Raw genomic sequence first — 21,058 nt, forward strand, 5'->3', positions numbered from 1 at the left:
GATGTTCAAAACACTTTATCCAGGAGATCATTTGTTGTCCTCTATTTTGCTTGCCTTATTATTTTCGGGGGCTTTTTTAATCTTGTTCTCTATCCATCTTAGTCCCGAAATGGCCTAGTTTGTGTCGAGTGTAGTTAACCCTCATATCATTAGGTCTGTCATTGAATCAACTTGCGTGGTTTCGATCACCTGACATACATTTGTATTCTAAAGTACCCATTTTAACAGGGGGTGGGGGTGGCGGATGGTTAGCGCGTGCGCATTGTATCATTAGATCTGTCATTGAGTCAACTGGTTTGGTTTCAATTGCCCGGTTGTTCGTGACAAGGAGTAGGGTCGCTTGTCCAACCTCATAGGCTTTCTCTGGGTTCTCCGGTTTCCTTCCACTACTAAAGACCCTACGCGCAAGCGATTTATTGAAATAAAATGGAACCATGTGTTAGTCCCAAAATGACCTGGTTTGTGTCTAGTGGACGTGAAATCCCATATCTCTCACACCTATTTTAGCCAACTCACCAAGACTTAAATACACCTTAACCAAAGAAGATGGTGTATTTACTTTTTCACTAACCAGAGATTTGACATGGGTACATTTTTCATCAATAGAGTCAATTTATTTTTTAATACACAGATTTAAAGTAAAAGCACCCGATGCCTATCATGCGTATTAATTATTTAAATTACATGCAGGTAAAGTATCTTAGTAAAAGAATTTTTTGTAGCACTTAGCTTTTTTTTTTATCTACACTATTCATTGAATACACACATTTTATGTGTGCTTTAGTTCAATGAGCTGGAAATCAATATGGTTTCTAGGTTTTGTTTTATGTATACCATTTGAGGGAAATCAATTTCAATTAATCACTTAATATGAGATCTATGTATTTAAGTGCAACATGCTGAGTTTATTAAATAGAAAATGATACACCTTTATACATCCTGAAATAATTACACATAAATAGGGATACTGTTTCCTAGATAATGTTTTCATAAACATGTGAACATCAAACACCCAAAAAATAAACTGGGTAAACTGTACCTGCCCCTCCCTGAGGAAGATGGTCACCACTTCCATGATTTATTAATTTTTGACAGGAGTGCTGTAAAATTTAGTGGAATGCAAAAAGGTTTAATTGGTAGCATTTACATGCATCATTATTTGGAATACAAAAGTTTTAAAATTAGATAATGATTAAGTGTTGTCTGCTTTAATGTCCAATATATTTTATTAAAATAGAATTACTTGACACAATTAAATACTTTATTTAACACATGCGTCATACATACGTATCTGAACTTGGATCAGAATTTTTTTTTACTGAAGGAATTTATTGAGTATCTCTATTCATTTTATTGATGGATTCATGAGAATTATATGTCAACAAAGAAGTCATTGTACTGGAGTTATATATACTTCTGAAATTGGTAGGTAGACATATTTTGATATCTTTTGGTGAATGTACATTGTACCGTTAAGTTGAACTGCTGATGTACAGTATACAACATTACTATCTTTTAGGTAAAATATTTGTTAATCTCTACTGGTTGCACCCATTGATAAAATGAAACGTCTTTTTTAAAGATGTCACACCGGCTGGGTAATGCTTTACAAAACAGATTATATTCTATTTTTAGTTTTAAACTCTTGATCTACACCTACCTGTACTGTAATAATGATCTTGTATTCAAACTCTTGGAGACATTTTCAAGTTATGGATTGCCAATTTGGTTAATGTTGCATTCCATGTAGACTTTATCTTCATAGGTGTTAACATTTAGATTTTTGGAAACCATGTTAAATGTCAAGCAACTGATTGTCATGTGAGGGATCTTGAATCCCTTGTCAACTGGAATTTTTGAAAATTGATTCTCTAAAAGGAGTGTCAGTCCAAAAATACTTCAATTCCATTCAGCATTTACAAAGATACGATGAATAGGAAATTACCAAAATTCAGCACCTTCTGCCAATAATACATAAACAAGTCAGCATGAACTATAAATGTTGGATAAAATCTTTTGGTAGAACTATTTTAATCCAACTGAGTACAAGCCTTAATATTATCTACATGCCACCGAGAGTTGATTATGGTCTTGTTTTGTTAATAAATGTCTAATTAATATTTTATATAACATTTCAGGCCTAAAGAAAGACCTGCAATAGGCAGATTTAGCATAATGTATGTTTAACTTAAAGATACATTATGGGAGATTTGATAGCGAGTTGGCAGTTCTCACTATAATAGTTAAAAACTAGATAAAGTGAAGGCAATTTGCTGAGAATTTCATTCAAATTGATCCACTATGAACCGAGAACTAAGCAATTGAAATTTCCGCCTAGCCTCAATCATCATTACTAAAGTCAGTACGATAAACAGCATAGTCTCAATTATCCATTTAATCGTTAAATCGTGAAGGAAAGTTATGCAGTAAATCGGCTCATAATCCACTAAAGATCGCAGGCTAGCGATGCTATCTAGAGTTGATTATGGTCTGGATAGGTTAATCAATGTCTAATTAATAATTTAGATAACATTTCAGGCCTAAAGAAAGACCTGCAATAGACAGATTTAATCTTGCATAATGCATGTTTAATGATGCTAAAGAGTTTAAGTACATTTTAGAGTGGATTAATTCATGAAGAATTAAGTGTTATTTGAAAAAATGCAAATGACTATCAGCGGCTTTGTGAATATGAATAATAATATTTATTAAAGAAACTAGTATGTATTTTAAGTGGTAGCGAAATAAGACTAAACGGGGTCACTATTCCACTTGAAAATACTATCATAATCATATGTTAAATATTACATGACATGTTAAATTGGGTAAGGTTGTATTTTTCGCAGGTGCTTTATGAAAGATAAGCTGCATATTTCATTTGTACATGTTTTGGATGAGAAACATTGTTTTGGGTTGTGCAATAGCCCTAAAGTGTGTATTATTAACAATTCAAAATGCAACTGTATATGATGAGCACAAGGTATTTTAACTCAAAGATGGTAAATATTCAGATTTTGTTGATACTAATTACTACTACATGTACTAGTAATTACCATAAAAGCCTCCTCCATATATTTGCTGCTAGCCTGCATTCTAAACTTTGAGCAATAATATGTGATTGATTACTTATTTATCTTAAGAAATGAATTACTCACTCACATATATATATGTGTTGTTTTAGTAGAAATTTTTTTTTTTTTGAAACAATAGTTTGTGACCTTTGACCATTTAGGAATCATAATCAAGTTTGGTTGGGTCAGAAATGTCATTTTGGTACTTTCTCTTTCTATAAATTCTTTATGCTCTATAACCTTGATTTCCTGCCTTTAGCATCTATGCGGTCCATTTTTCTATTCCATGGTTGGTTTTGGTAATTGAAAGAAATAGACTAAAAAATAACAATAAAATCAATATAGATAAAATGATCAAAGTTTGAACACCTGATGAAAATGGGATACATGAGTTTGAAATTGGGTTTATCGCTATGAATATTTTTTATTCTTAATTCACTGCTTTTCATGGAACTGGAAAATGTTGTGCCAGACAGTAAACAATTCAGTGGGTAGATTTTCTACTTGGGCTGTTGAATCAGGTTTTAATCTCAATAACCCCAACAGCTTAACACATCAAAAGAATCAATATTAGATGCGTAGAATTAATTTACTACAAATATTTGACCAGCATGCAAATTATATAAAACTGAATAAAAAAAACTTGAGGCTCTTTGAAACCTGAACCACAGTTTGATGTTACTGTATTGTTTGTCATTTCATTTCATTATAAATTTAATGAAAACCAGTTATAGTAGCATTTTGTTAAAAAAATGATTGATATATTCTTGGACTAGTAAAGAAGTTCAGTTACATATACCATTAATGGAGAATTAGACTTGCAACTACCAGAACTTTAATACAGTCATAACTGAAAATTTATCATATGTTTTGCCATTAACAAGGATGACAGTCAAATGAATTTGTGGGATGCATCACTTACATTTTAAATTTATCTTTCTGAAGTAACACCCATTTAATTATCTTGTCAAAAAATGCTGTTGACTACCATTTATGTTAATGCCAGTATTGTGATAACCATGAAGATGATGTCAGATTGCTTCATCGTGATTAAAATTGGCACTAGTCAGCTTTAGTTGGTCAGTGAGTGTGAGGTGGGTCTGAAAGAAAACCATGTAAAAGATCTTAAATAGAATTAACTAATAAGCTCTTTTAGATTTAGAGCTTTAAAAAATAAACAATTCATGGATTCTGTGTTTTAATAATAGCACTGGGTCATTGTTTATGAAGCGGAATTTCCTAACCTAGTAATGATTATTGGCTTACTTCTGTGCATTTATTAAATTAGCAATTTAAACATAATTATAATTATCCATTGAAAGATCTTTTAATCTTGAGATAAATATTGAGAAAAACAGTTTAAAAACAAATGTTTCCCTGAAGTTTTCTTTATAATAAGCTTAATAGATCTTAGATATGATTCATGTCCATATCAATTAATTAATGCAAGTTTTTACCACAACATTTTCCAACAGTATTTCAAAAGGAAAATGTTCATAGTTACATCTGAGTAAGCAGCTGACTTATCAACTTTAAAGCCAAGGACAGGTTATACCTCTCACCAGCAGCTTTAACCTTTATAAGTCTTCTCACCACTTAATTAAACTATTTATCATTACTACAAAGATGAAAGAACTATAAATGGTATTAATCATAACTTTCTTAACATCAAAAGGTATCATACCAGCATCAGGCAGCATGTCATGGCAATAGTAAGAGACTTTGAGATTGGGCATCGTTTTTAGGCAAAACAAAGATGGAAAGGAGAATGTTATGTCAATTTTGCTTGAAAATTCTTCAGATGTTTCCATTTTAGTTTTGATTACCGGTATATTTAAAATCACTTAGTCTTGTTATAAGATGCATTTCGATAATTATGGTAAATAAATATATTCTATTTTTGATTTTTGAAATTACACAAGATGATCTGATTTCATTGAAATTCTTTTCTTGACACGATTATCTGACATTTTAACAGATCTGTAATTGGAATCAGAAATTCAAAACTTAATGAAGATTTGACCATTACCAAGTAGATTAGCTTGCTATATGCTGTTTAAAAATCCATTTGGTTCTCAGTATAATTATAAAATGGTAGCCTACTAAAATTGTCCATATATAAATTTAAGTTGGTAATACTGCTACCCTTTAACCTTATAATGGGGGTGCAGAATTATTTGTGATTATATTATGGTTATAAAAAGTTTAGTGTTATTAGTAATGATGGGAACTATCATATCTGAAATTGCTTCCCATAGCATAAATTTGTTACTCTTTTTCCCAATCATGCTCACTCCACTATTTGCCATATAGCCATCAACTTGGAAAATAGATTCAGTTTATATTAGATGAAATCATGATAAGCTTCACAAGATAGGCTAATGGTTTGATCAATCTAGATGATTATCTGCCACCTCTAAACTAGTTCATTTTGTGGTCCAGTTGTTCAGCATTCTGCCAGCTATGTTTTTCTTCTGAAAAATGAAATGAAATGGGGGTTTAAAGTCCTACTGTTTTGCTCCTAAACTGGGCTAATGAAGACGGGCATATGCCATACAGTGTGCTATGAGGGAAATTTTGCCCGGGCAGCGGCGCTACGGCCTACTCTTATATCGAATTCCAACTGCCAAGGGATCTTTTACGTGCACGCCAATTTGAACACTGGACCTCGGTTTTCCATCCCATCCGAACGAATAGACAGCTGTCCTTGTCAGACCCTCCGTCCTGCATCACTGACAAGGGGAAACCACGCCGGAAAATCTGGATGAACTTTCTCGGCCAATGCAGGGATCGAACACCCAACCTCCAGGCTAGCGACTTCTAAAAGGTACTTGAAGAGCTTGTTGCTTTCATCTCATTAGCTGCTTGTTTTTCATAAGATTTGGAAGTGAGGCTTCATTTCAGAAAAATAACTTTTGATTTAATCATATTTTTTATATAACTAGCTCTACATGCAAAGAAAAGTGATGGGGAGATTCTATGAAAAAGGACATATTTTCAAGTTGAAATTTTCGTCAACAAGCTATTGGTTTTGGACCAATTCTGTGGTCTAGTGTAGTGCTCGAATTTATCAAGAATTGGTAGTGACAAAGTTTTATTTTTGTTTTATTAGATCGATGTATGTTGAAAAATATTGATTTGAAATTACAGTGATTAAAATGTTTAAACCATTTAAGGTGAAGGCAGTGATATCCTTACTAGTCATAACCATCATCAGACATATTGTCATCCTGTGTATTATAACTATGCATGTAAATTGCAAATCAAGAAATCAACGTAGCAATTCATCTTTTATGCTAATAAAATGTTAGTATTACAGGTGAATAATATCAATATGGTCGGTAATCAGATAGCAATATAAAAGTTTGGCAAATTTTTCATTTAATGTTAGGTTATTAAACTTGCATTAGTCATACATATTGAAGTGTGAAATTTAAGTTGACAAGATAATTGAAAATAAATCACTATTAATTTAAATGTAGATATTACTTATGACTACATTGAGTGAACTCATAATTAGAGACCAATCTGATTTAACTATTTCATACCGTAGGACAATCTAATAACCATGGCAGGATTACCATACATGAATTTTATAAAATAGAACCGGTACTTAGTACATGGATTAAGACTACAATTTATTATAATACACGGACGGATCCAAATTACGTAATCATACGTACACACTCAGCTTTGTAAAGAGAGAAATCCAACACCCTGTTTGACGTCAATTTTTATTATGAATTAATAGGATCACATGTCAATATCATTATCTGGCGCTTTGAATGCCCATCCCATCCCACTATCTGATGATAAAGGATAAAGCACACGACTGGGACACTTTTCTCATAAAAGTGTTGTTTTACAACTTTTTTTATGCAGTTTGGACCCCAAAACTCTGTCTGGATCTGCCCCTGTAATATTTGATTTTAATAAAAAGACAAGAATTATTTATATATAAAACAATACAATGAGTATGTGTTCTACAAACATTATGTTTAAACAGTTGGTTATAATATTACCTGTTTGTGATTTTAAAAATCTATAAAACTGATTATTTTTTGAATTGATGGGTTCATTGTACTATAGGGACAGCATTCAGATTTCTTGAAATTAAAGACTTTATATGTTCTGATCAATGATGTTCCCCATACACCCACAAATTTCTTTCCTAAGTTTTAATTGCACACATAGTGGATATATTATAATGCAAATTATTAACAAGTGGTCGAGAAGTGTCCTTAGACCTCTTACACTTTGCTATTATGATTGTATGAGCCTTTTGTTTCCAAATTGAACTTTATTAACTGAACTGACAAATTTCAAAGAAAGCCGAGATATGGTACTCTTCATGAGACAACTAGGTTTCATATTTAAATAATTTTGGTATAACCATGCATGGACGGTATATTTGGTAAATGGTATAACATAATCTGTAATGTCTGAAGAAAAATCTAAAGATGCTATCTAAATAAATCATTGGTACTTTTCTACTAAGCGTTTGTAAGACCTCCTAAACAATGTCTTCCTGTTCTTGTTGAATCTGATGTTATCTCAAAGATTTTGATAGTGGGATTAATAAATGGAACTGACAGTAAGATATTATCAGCACATACTTGTAATAGTTTTATTCCTTAATCATAGCAAATAGTTGATTGTTATAAATTACTGAATTATCACATATTTTTAGGCACCAATTTATACATTATTATTGTTTTGATGTTATCGTATATAATAAATGTGACATTTTCTGACCAATTTTCCATCTGATCACATTTATAGTTGATGGCATTGATAATTTTGGTGAAACACATTTCTCATATGTCTTTCCGATATGACTATCAAAGTGATAGTTAATTTCTGTTCTGATTTGGAGTAAATAACTTCCCAAGAATGAATTATCTTAGTTGGTCACTAAACATGTTTTAATTTGCTGTAGAAAGATATATTGTAATAGTTTTATTCCTTAATCATAGCAAATAGTTGATTGTTATAAATTACTGAATTATCACATATTTTTAGGCACCAATTTATACATTATTATTGTTTTGATGTTATCGTATATAATAAATGTGACATTTTCTGACCAATTTTCCATCTGATCATATTTATAGTTGATGGCATTGATAATTTTGGTGAAACACATTTCTCATATGTCTTTCCGATATGACTATCAAAGTGATAGTTAATTTCTGTTCTGATTTGGAGTAAATAACTTCCCAAGAATGAATTATCTTAGTTGGTCACTAAATAGGTACAATGCAAAATTTGAGATGGATCTGCTGATCCACTGTCAAGATAGAGACATTTTATTTACAAGTAGTGCACATATATACTAGTTTTACGTGTAGATTATAAAGAGATCAGAGGATGCTTATTCAAAATGATTTGGCCATAAACACATACCACTGAGTGAATTTTAGATACGTAGGTGGTGCCTCAAGTTATTTTTAAAATTAGAGCATAAGTTTATATAGTATAGAATTAATGTATTTATTTTCTTGTTGAAAGTGATAATGCCTCAAATAAAAAACAACCATGAAATTTTAGATTATCAGTATTTTAATTATTGCTTACTTATAATGCTCATTTTGATTAAACATACATTATGCAAGAGCTAAATCTGGCAATCGCAGGTGTTTCTTTAGGCCTGAAATCTCCCATAATGTATCTTTAATATTTTTATCGTAATTTTGTTACAGTCTATCATTAATAAATGACATTTTATACCATATTAAGATGTTTTAGTTGATTCTTGGATTGAGGCACACAAAATAGTCATAGCTTTTAATTTATTTATTAAGGGTAGGCCCAACTTGAAATTGTTTTACGAATTATCTATTGGTAATAAAGACAGGGAACAACATGCAAAAGATTGTACAGTAAAAAAAAAAAAAACTGGTTTGACCTTATCATTTTTCAAGTTTATTCTTCATAGAGGGGAAAGAAGCTTAAATTAGAGTCTTTGATATTCCATTCATCATGCTATTTTTTTTTCAAGCGTTTTTGCTGGTAAGCGATGAAATAAATTTAGATCTCAATTTGCAACACTCTACAGATTTTATTTTGTTTGTAAACATTGATTACCACCTGTGAAAGAATGTTATTGGGTTAAGATGAAAACATGTTTGTTATTGCTCTCTATGAATAAACAGAATGAGGATTAGACAAATGATCATAACATACTGGAAAGCTTGAAATACAGAATTGACTTTGAATTTGGTAAATGGGATCTCTGCTCATTTACTTCCAGACAAACAAAATGTGGAATATTTATTATGTTTCCACATCATTGCCTCTCATGTTATTAGAAATAACATTTCATCTTCCACAACACTTATTAAATCCTGTGTTTATAAAGATATCTAATTATTTTCATTTGCACTCTTTTGTATTCCAATGTATGATTAATATTTTCCTATGTTTTACTTCTGTAAAAATTTGAGTTTGTTTTTGAAAGCTTGATAAAGTTGATTAAATGCTGTTTTGATAGTAAATGAAATGAAATGGGGTTTAACGTCCTGTTCTGCTCCTATACTGGGCTAATGAAGACAGGCATACGCCATACAGTGTGCTATGAGGGAAATTTTGCCCGGGCAGCGGCACTATCGCCTACTCTTATATCAAATTCCAACTGCCAGGGGATCTTTTACGTGCATTCCAATATATACACGGGACCTCGGTTTTTCGTCTCATCCGAAGGACTAGATAATAAAGATATCAGGTATTTAAGGGGGGGGGGGCACCGTTTTTGTACAATCCAATAAATGAACAAATATCTGAATATCTACATCTTCTGTTAACAATTTGTGTGCAATCATCAATCGCTAATCAGAATTTCTAGAGCGTAATAATCCTCGCAAAAATCAAACCTGATGTAACAGTGATGAAAACATCACCTAATTTTTTCACTAAGATCCTCTTCCAAAAATATTTGTATTAAACCATCAAAGTCTTTCAATACCTCTGGATTCATTTAGTCTGTAACAAGCAGTCGACTTGTCAGCTTCATTTACAAGAAGTTTACGCAAAGTAGTGAGACGCCAGGGATAATTAAGGGGATTTCTTAACATTTATTGTAGTTTGTATACAAGTAGTATTTCTAATTTCCTGCTACCTACATTCTCTAGAAGACTTGAAGATTGAACTGAAGATGCTGGATGACAAATTACTTCACATCTGTACAATAGATTTGTTTGATTCAAGTACTACTAATAGAAAACAGTTCCTAGTTTCTACTTTTAATGACACTGATAAACAGGATCCACATTTTCTCTGTTAAGAAATCATAGAAAAAGATGATGAGATGATTTCATGATGTAATGAAAATAACGGTGCTCTTAAGTACTTTATCTTGAGGAGAACATAATGGAAATCAGAGTTTTAAGCAGAATTTTAGCTGTATTCAAGTGTAAATTTCCTGGTTGATTATTTTTTTTCTTCTAAATTTTAAAAATTTGTGTTTTCTTCCTGCCCAACAACATGCACTTTAATAATCTAATATTTTAAAGCACTGTATTCAAGTAGCATTCAACATTGTGAATTTCAAACTTTAATGATAAATGCTTGTAAAACAAACCATTACTTATAAATTTCAAATTTGTAATCTATGATTTTTTATTGTCTAGATTAATATTTAGAAAACACTTTTGTTGTGCAGTTTGAATATGGAAAATGATTAAGGTGTGTTCTAGTTGTAAATCAAATACCACCAAGTATTTTTAGGTCTTTATATATTGTGAGATACTATCCAAAACTGTTCAAATCTTTGTTAAATTGATAAATACAACAGTACTTCAAAAAGCTGTTGTACTTCCCAATTTTTTAGGTATTCTTATACTAAGCTTTGTGCCTGACAAAAGGTAAGTGTGGCGATGATATGGATTTGGATTTTTAGAAGCTGAGTTTAGACATGAAAATCAGAAAAAAATTGTTTAGCTATATTCATTATATACATAGATATTGAATTCAACAAACATTTACTATAGGCAACTATATTGTCTTACAGTGAGCTGAATAAGTCAACATTATATATAGACCATTCAGATTAATTGCAAAGATTTAGGCTAAGATAAACTTTCATGGATATTGTTTTGTGGCCATTCTGAAAGATAATTTCCTGTCAGCTAAGCACAAGTAATCTATGGACCAGAACTTGATTGTGTTTGTCAATACAAATCGTGTTCATTTACAGAGATGAAAGTAAACTTCATTCATTATTAATAAATTTTACCCATGGTAATTGTCCATCACTCACCAAAATAATCCATGACTTAATTGACTCAGTGATAATGATATTCACAAATACCCCCCAAAAAGACCACAGCAAAATGTTCTTAGGAAAATGCAGTAAGCAATTGACTGAAATCAAAGTTATTTATTTTTTTGAAGATTATACCAGTGAGAAAAAATTAGAAAATGGTACCAAGTGTTAGCAAATCCTCGGAGTGAAATAGTTTTGTCAGTTGCAATGTTTTCACACATTAGTTGGGTATGCATACTATTGAACTGCTGGATAAATGTTCCTTAAGAAAAGTATTTTTGATGTGTTTTAATTTAATTACTTATTGTAGATTTTCCGGCGTGGTTTCCCCTTGTCAGTGATGCAGGACGGAGGGCCTGACAAGGACAGCTGTCTAGTTGTTCGGATGGGATGAAAATCCAAGGTCCTGTGTGCCGTAGCACCGCTGCCCGGACAAAATTTCCCTCATAGCACACTGTATGGCGTATGCCCGTCTTCATTAGCCCAGTTTAGGAGTAGGACGTTAAACCCCATTTCATTTCATTTAATTACTTATTGTAGTTATGAAACCCTTTACATTGACCATATAGTACTACTATTAAGATTTTTTTTTAGTTCAAACAAAACAGCTTGTACTTATACTAATATCAAAATTAATTGCTAATATGATCATACCACACCTCCAACTACTCTATAATTGAATGATGAATCTTGTTTATATTTGAATCAAAGTGGTATGGAGATTCCCAGCTTATCGCACCGTTAACACACTTTTAATTATAGAGGATCAAACAACTAGTCTGCTTTGAACATGGTCTTGACAAAGATTTTTGTTTTTAAATGAAGAAAATGAACCTACAGTCTTGTACAAAAAGATATGTGAACAGTGTGACAAGAGAAACTCTAGAGACACACTGTGTATAATACGGTCATTGATTTTACTGGATCATCTCCATGCTTCATATTGTAGTTTCCTGTAGTCAGTATTATTATTGGACATGTTACCTTTAAGTTACAGCTTGTTCACAGTGCGGAATATGTAACTGAGCCGGTACGCAAATAACTTTATAGTGACATGCCTAGTGTCAGTAATTGTTTAAATTTAGGTCATTATGATGATATCATTATGATGATTTACTCTTCCAAACTTAAATGCATTGTTACCTTTATTGTTAAACATAAAACTGATCTCAGGTTTTAGCTAGTGTAGCACCTAGTGTATGATGCATAATGGACAAAATAGCTGTGTGTGGCTGCTGACTTGTTAGGATAGAACTGTGACTGTAAGCTTATACATATAGACATGGAGAAAGATACCTGTAATGGTAATATAAATGATGATACTTCTTGTATCAAAGAAAAGCATGAAGAGGATGATGTGCCTATTTTGTAAGTTATATTCAAATTGTTAAATTTTCTGGCAATTTTTAAGGGTAAGGGAAAGGTGCTAGGTAGATTTTAAATTTTGGAATTTTGTTTACTTGCCTAATGGATTTTATTCTAAAATCTAGTCTGTATTATAAAAGGTCAAATTGTAACAATAATATATAATAATATAACTAAAATTTCCTTTAGGATTTTGCTCATATACTGTCATCTGATTTAAAAAAAAACATCTAGTCATCCAGATGGAAAAAAAAAATCAAGGTTCATAAGTTGTAATGCATGTAAAGGATCATTGACAATTGGAATTCAATGAAGAGAAGGTGGAGATGTTGCTGTCCAGGCAACATTTCCCTCTTAAGACACTGCATGGCAGATACCCATCTTCATTGGCTTTGTTGGTTCGGAAACATAGGACGTTAAACCCCATCTCATTTTGTCAGCTCATATGTGGGTGGTGTTATGTTTTAAAAATTTCATCAAATGTTAAACAATTTGTTTTCTTTCGTATTATGTTCCATATATTTAACATTTTATTTGTCTCAGTTTTACAACTGACCAGTTATAAAAAGACATTATTACTGCTGTCAACATCACAATATAGACAGACCAGTCAAAACACAACTCTTCTGATCACACCATGATATTCTCACTGATTTGTTTATAAACTCACTGCAATCTGGTGCATAACACATAATGTTGAATGGCAGTCATTTTGAAGATGTTAGTTTGGATGTTTCCTATAAATTGAGCTGTAATCTTTTGTAATTTGACGATTGCTGTGACTCAGTAAGACAATGGCTCATTAACCAGGACGTCTGGTGATTGATTACGAAAAGGTTCCTCAGGATTATAAAGTCAGGTATCCTCTTGTCAAATGGTGCAGGATAGAACCTTGGCAGTTGGAATTCATAGAAGACAGCCGTCAAGACAAGATTTCTCTCATAGCACACTACAGTTCAGCAGTTTAACTAAGGTTGAAATCATGCAGAACATTAATTATTGATAATACATTAGCAATTAATTAAGTTTTAATCATGTGTGTCATCATCATATAATTTGCTATTCCTATGAACTACCTACAGTTTTTAATTGCAAGTTTTGTTTGGATATGGGTCCGGTATCAATTCATAATCACATTTTAAAAAAACAAATGGTTGAGACCCAGTTTGAAGATTGTAATTTGGAAGTTAGACAAACTTTACAACCATATGGTCTGCGATGATTATCATAATTGCTGTGCACACACTGTTGTAATTTCTCATTCGCACATTTTCATTTGTGTGTGAATTTGGATATACAGGAATGCTGAAACACACACACACTCGCCTCCCAATCGAGGCCCTTTACTTCAATTAATTATTCAGTTTAATACAGGTGGTGACGTAACATAGTAGGAATGGTTTGTTGATTATCCGTTTTCATGTCATAATTAAACAGGGTGATTTTGATTGGAGTCCTACAATTCTTTCTGATGATGTAAATTTAATACTTTGTAATTGTAATGTCATGATGAACATAAATTCCAAACTTGACATCTAGGAACAATATTTCAAGGAAGTTAACCCTTACACAGAATGTTTATGAAGAACTGGTAATATTTTTCTGTTACTCGATCCTCTTTTAATATCTCTTTTCTAATTGAGCTGTCATTTTGCCTTCCTTACAGTATCCCAGATGATGAACAACTACTACTATATTGATGGATAAATTGACATGCTATTAATGAAAGATATACAAGGCAATTGGACTTTATAATTAGGTAAACTTGATACCATCAAAAAGCCAATCCTTTTAAACAAACTTGGAATAACTGAAAATAAGTGAAGTATTTGTAATATCAAAATTATAGATTAATTAAGCCCATAGTTTATGAAATTACAAATAAAAGGATAGTAATTGTAATGATATCAAATTTATAGATTAATTAAGCTTGTACTTAGTTCATGAAATTACAAATAAAAGTATAGTAATTGTAATGATATCAAATTTATAGATTAATTAAGCCTATAGTTTATAAAATTATAAATAAAAGTATAGTAATTGTAATGATATCAAAATTATAAATTAAGCCAGTAGTTTCTTAAATTGATATTTCAGCCATTGCAGTATTTGGTCTGTCCGCCCGTCCATCTCTACAGTTGTTTAAATTTTTTTATTCCCACACTTGCCGGAACCGTTGCTCTTTGAGTCAAATTAATTGTGCCTGAATAGTGGTTTTTGTGTTACCTCTTCATCCAATTCAAACTATTACACCAATGTGTACACAAGACTTCTGATTTTAGTCCGATCCAGCCAGGCCTTCCATCCTGGAAAATCCTGAAGAACTATCACTGCCCTCCTTCCTACAGGCTGGAAAATCCTAAGGAACTGTTACGAACCTGAGGTCTCGCAACTTGGTGTGTTCATTCGAGCATGACCCAACTGTATTGACTGGCCTTTACTTATCAATAGCTACTGGCTGACAAGCGTATCACAGGGTGTTATATGTTTCCCGTATTATGTAAAACTGCATCTGAAGATACTACGTCAGGGGTTTCCACAACTTATTTTGAGCGACCCCAAATTTTTAAAAATTTACTGATTTACTAAAACGCGTTTTGCAAGCATTTCAGAAGAAGGAGCTTACTCATCGAATTCACAGACACATTGAAACTCGAAATCAGTCGCGACCCCATCGCAACTGGGCGAACCTGTCGAAAGTATCAAGAGACCCCATTTGTGGTTGCGACCCCACATTTGCAAACCCTGGTACTTCATGGTCAATAGAATTTAACTTTACACCTAGTACTTTTGGACCTCAGTGCTACTTTTGATACTATAGATCATAGTATTTTATTTCAAAGGCCTGAATGTTCGGTTGGGATCTTTTGTTCCTCACTGTCATGGATAAAGTCATATCTTCAAGATAGAACACAGAAGGTGCAAATAAACAGGTCTGTGTCTCAACCCTGTGCTGTTATGATAGGTGTTCCACAAGGATCTGTATTGGGACCTCTACTTTTTCTTCTATACATTCTTCCAATTGGTCAAATCATAAGAAGACATGGGGTACAAAACGCGGCTTTGCTGATGACACCCAAATATATGACTACTTTCAACACAACAACTATCTTGCTTCCAAGGATTCTATCAGTAGACTAGAGTCTTGCCTTAATGACATTCGAGGATGGATGACTAGAAATAGGCTAAAACTTAATGATGACAAATCTGAATTTCTTATATCATCAAAATCACAATCCGGTAAATTGTTTAAAGCGGATTCCATTCAGATCCGTGATTGCTCTATATTTCCCAATCTGGGCTATGTTACCGATGAATTTTGTCCCCAGTTCCCCAAATCAATAGTATCATACGGAAAATGCATCTTCAAATGAGTGCTATTTCGAGAATATGCTCTAATCTAATTAATACTGATGCTTGCCAGAGTGTTGTTAGAGCATTAGTAACATCGCACATGGACTATGCAAATTCTCTTCTATTAGGAGCACCAGAAACAGCTTTAAACAGACTACAAATAGCGCAAAACCATGCTGCATGTCTCATAACTAAAACACGAAAATTTGATCATATATCCGCTAAGTTACAGAAACTCCATTGGTTTCCAGTTCGAGCGAGGGTTCAATTTAAAGCTCTTATTGTGAATGTGTTTAAATCAATTTATTCTGACACTGCACCCAGTTATTTAAAAGAACTCTTTGATTTCTATACTCCCCGGCGATCCAACCTTCGTTCTTCAAGTGATCGTAGCATATTGAGGATCCCCAAATATAATAAACATTCTGGTGAATATGCTTTCTCCGTCACATCAGCTAAAATGTGGAATGATCTTCCAAAAACTCTTTGATGGTCCTCTTCCATCCAGAGCTTTAAGACTAACTTAAAAACATACTTATTTCAAAAATGTTTTTGAACTGTTTTGTTGTGAATGCGCTTAGAAATACTCATGTGTAATGAAGGGCTATATAAATCGAATAATAATAATAATTTTAATAGGAAAGTTCTAAAAGATTTATTGAATCTTTCTATCAAAGACATGTCAACCTGTTATCTAACCAGATTAGAAACATTCCAACTCATTTTCTTCCCCAGCGTCCTATTAACTGCTGTTTCCATGTAATGATGTTATGTTTATAAGAATTGAACAATTGCAGTACTCTAAGGATGTTTTATTGCATTTAATTTGAAAATTATTAAATCATGTTTAATCATAATCATATGTCACTTTCAGTTTTCCTAAGCAACATCTTATAATAAGATTATTTGCTATTTTCATGGAAACTAACAAAATTATAAGAACATTTCCATGTAGCAGTCTTGTCAAACTCAATGATTTTAACTGCACATGTGATGTATCAACAGTCAGTTCTAATGTATTGTTTAAATTTTCTTTATCTGGCACAAAATATTTTGTTGTGATTCATTTTGAGTATGTTTTGCTTTTCAAAACTCATCTTTTGAGCACATGAAGGGAGATTATATGATTGAATCCATAATAAGACTCCTTACTGTTTTATACCTGATAAATCAAATAAATAACCGTGTTCTTCTATGTTTATTTTTAGGTTGGCCCGTAGCATGATGGACAGATTGGATAAATTTCAGATAATATTTAATAATCCCACGGCCACCTACTATGCAGGCGATACCGTTTATGGATATGGTTGGGTTGTTGTGAAAGAGTTGATGTATGTTCAAAGTAAGTACATACAAACTTGTTATATCACTAGAAAATAGTTAACTTACACAAATCACATGACAGAAAAGCAATAAAAATATTGTTGTTTAAATTATAAACAGAATGAGGCTAAACAAGTGTTAAGATTTTTATAATAAATAACCCAGCTGTTAGAGAATTTCTTGATATTGAAATAATAAGATACAAACTGAAAATGTTTCACATCTAGGATCATCAGACTCATAATGCTGTCTTACACTGTATATACGTTGGGTTCATTTGTCTAGGAAGCCAAGGTAGCTCAGTGAGTAAGACATTGGCTCGCTAACCTGGAGGTCACATGCTCAATCCCAGTGTTATCCGAGAATGGCCTGGCAAAAGACAATGTATAGTCAGTTGGATGGGACGAAAAACTGAGGTTCCATGTACACATTGCCATACACGTAAAAGAACTCTTGACAGTTGGAATTGGATACAAGGGTAAGCCGTAGTGTCGCTGTCAGGGCAAAATTTGCCTCATAGTACACTGAATGGCATATACCCGTTTGATTAAAAAGATACAGGGCATATTTCTTGATTGTTCATTAGGCTAAAAGGACGAATCTTATCAAGTTTCAAAACTTTTAGTGGAGTTTTAATTTTAGGTATAAGGAAGAACCTTATCTATTGTAAATTTCAAAATGTATTTTTTGGAGTAATATTTTTTTAAAGCATAATGCAGCGCAATGTTTACTGTAGCAAAATTGTTCATGGGACCTAAGAAGGAACATTTTAATCATGTGACAGCAATTTAAAAACTTTGGTGAGATTGTTCATTATGGACTTATAAAGAACCCTACCAATTTCAAAATGCTTTGATCGACAAAAAATACTCAATACATAATGCATCCCTACTTTACTCTTTTCTTGTATATCCAAGGTCTTAACATAATCATTTATTGGTCTGAAGAAAATTAATGTCTTAAATGCTGCCTTCAGATTGCATTAATTTCTTATTTTATTGTACATTATTAACGCTAGCAGTTGTAGGCAGACCACTGTAGTTGAGTAGTAGAGCAGTGTCCTCTGCACCACACTATCACAGGTTTGAATACTGATGTGGGCAGAGAAGAATTATCAGGAATTTTGAAGTTTGAATGACAAAGAAAGTGTGCCTTGTCATTAGGATGAAACCAAAAACTGAGGTCCATCTGTTTACACATTGGTACCTACACGCAAAAAAACTTGTGCCTTTTCATATTCAAAGAAGAGTATGGTAGCAGGAAACCCACTTACCAGGAAAAATTCTCCTCCCAGCATTGTATACATAACCATTGAAATTAAATTACCATATGACGAGTTTAAACCCCATTCCATTTGCAACATTAGATATGTACCAAAATTACTGTTTTGAAGCAAACTGACTTTTTTACTTCGACTTAGCTTGATACATCTGTGAAATAAAAAAGTCAAATTAAAATAACCTTCACTGTATTTGATGGGAAGAGTGTGCCCAGGAGAATTGACTTTTTTTAGACTAGTTAAATGAGAATATATTTAAGTTCAATTAGTTTCCTTCAGATTTGTAAAAGATGTGATAGCTGTCTGAAGAAAAAGCTTTCAGCTTAAATTCAGTCGCCACAATAAATATATAGCTTAATTGACGAGAAAAAAGATTTTATGCAAGCCTTTAAGGAGTACTTAGCCATTTAATGTTCAACATCATTTAAGCAGAAAACCTCAATTTAAAGGTCTAGACTCTTTAAGAGAATAAAATAGAAAGATCTTAAACTCCATGCCTAATATCCCATAACCCATGCTCTAGTAAATATTATTGGATATTTAGGAATGAGGTGGGTTTTTATATGGTTTCAATAACTATTAAACTTAGCTTTGACCAATTATTTGTTTGTTTACTCCATCATCATAAGCAAATAGGTTGTCAGCAGGTGTTTCATTTAAAATTCTCTAAATGATCAAACCTTGGGTATAAAATGCTTCAATGAATATTAAAAACTTGTTTTAGAGATTTTGTTCATGATGAAACATAATTTCATTTTATGAATGCATTGAGTTCTCTTACTCCATATCTCTGGAATGAATTGAATCCACTAGGATTTTCCAAAAGTTGCATGTAAGGATAAGCCAGTTTATCTCTCAGATAATGAAGATTTGCTGTGCTGAACATCATTTCTTTCATGTTTTGTTGTTCTTCTTTGGAGTCCACCGTCTTCATTAGGCCAGTTTAGGAGCAGAACAGTAGGACGTTAAACCCCATTTCATTTCATTTTTTTGGAGTCCTATGAATTCTGTAGAAGTTTTGGTACATGTTAAAGTAAATTTGTTGAGGCTGTGTAGAGACTTATTATAGGATGCAAGGTTATAATGGGTATTTGATTTCCCTTAGGATGTAGGGTAGATGATGAAAGAGATTTAATGAAACCAGTTTTAAATATTGATGTCATGACAACACCTAAACAGCAATATTGCACCTTAATCCCAAGGTTACCATATAAACTAATTAATTTTATCAGCAGAAATTGTTCCTTGGTTGATTTTATCTTTCGTACATGTGTCTGAAACAGTTTTTGTCCAGTGGGGTTATGAAATGGTCTTCATCAGTCAGTATGTCCATAGCTTTTTATATTTCGAGTGGACGTATATTGTCGTCGCCCCTGTCCGTCCGTCCACAGTTGTTTGTATACACTCTACAGGTCACAATTTTTATCCGATTTCAACGAAACTTGAAATATAGGTTTATCTCCCTAAGGTCTTGGTTCCTTTCGATAATGGCATGTATCGGACTGTAACTTCATGGATTATGGCTTCTGATTTACAAAAAATCACGTTTTTACCTTGTGGACCCTATAGAGGTCACAATTTTTATCTGATTTTGTTGAAATTTCAAATGTAAGTTTATAACCCAAAGATCTTGGTTCCTTTCGATATTCACGCATATTGGACTATAACTTCCTGAATTATGGCCACTGATTGTAGGGAAAATTACATTTTTTAGCTTGTGGACTGACTCTTTGGAGGTTACAATTTTAGTCCGATTTAAAAAAAACATTTGAATATATCACCGTTACACCTTAATGACAGTTGAGTTCGAATTTCGTGAAAATCGGACCAAAATTAACAGACAAAATGGCTGCTCCTCGTACACAAACATTGTAAAAAATATGGTATATCAAGGTTGTAGACCCTCTAGAGGCCACAATTCTTTTTCGATTTTGATGCAACCTTAAATTTATGCGTATATCACAAAGATCTTGGTCCCTTTCGATATTCGAGCACATAGAATCATAACTTCCTGAATTATGGCCCTTGATTGTATGAAAAATCGTGTTTTAAGCTTGTGGTCCCTCTAGAGGTACCAATTTTTATCCAATTTAAAATAAACGTTTGAATATATCACCGTTACACCCTAATGATGGTTGAGTTTGAATTTTGTGAAAAACGGACCAAAACTGCCGGACAAAATGGTCGCCCCTCCTACGCTAAATAGTGTAAAAAAAATATGGTATATCAAGGTTGTGGACTCTCTAGAGGTCACAATTTTCACCTGATTTTGATGAAACTTGAAATGCATGTTTATAACCCAAAGATCTTGGTTCCTTTCGATATTCGCGCATATCGGATTGTAGCTTCCTGAATTATGGCCCCTGATTGTACGAAAAATCAGGTTTTTAGCTTATGGTCCCT

At 32.6% G+C, this 21,058-nt stretch overlaps 1 protein-coding gene across 7 annotated transcripts in view; it reads left to right on the forward strand.

The window, feature by feature from the left end:
- LOC126810930 (arrestin domain-containing protein 2) overlaps positions 1–21,058 on the forward strand; it is a 106,353-nt gene that overhangs the window by 41,637 nt on the left and 43,658 nt on the right. For 6 of the 7 annotated variants that reach the window (XM_050536328.2, XM_050536331.1, XM_050536330.2 and 3 more), the window contains exon 2: positions 17,262–17,395. In XM_050536328.2, the coding sequence (XP_050392285.1) occupies positions 17,262–17,395 (134 nt within the window). Of the gene's footprint in view, positions 1–12,431; positions 12,703–17,261; positions 17,396–21,058 lie in introns of those variants that run through there. The other variant, XM_050536326.2, reaches the window with a different exon arrangement.

The sequence above is a fragment of the Patella vulgata genome, chromosome 2 (assembly GCF_932274485.2).
Source record: "Patella vulgata chromosome 2, xgPatVulg1.2, whole genome shotgun sequence".
Taxonomy (NCBI): Eukaryota; Metazoa; Mollusca; class Gastropoda; family Patellidae; genus Patella; species Patella vulgata.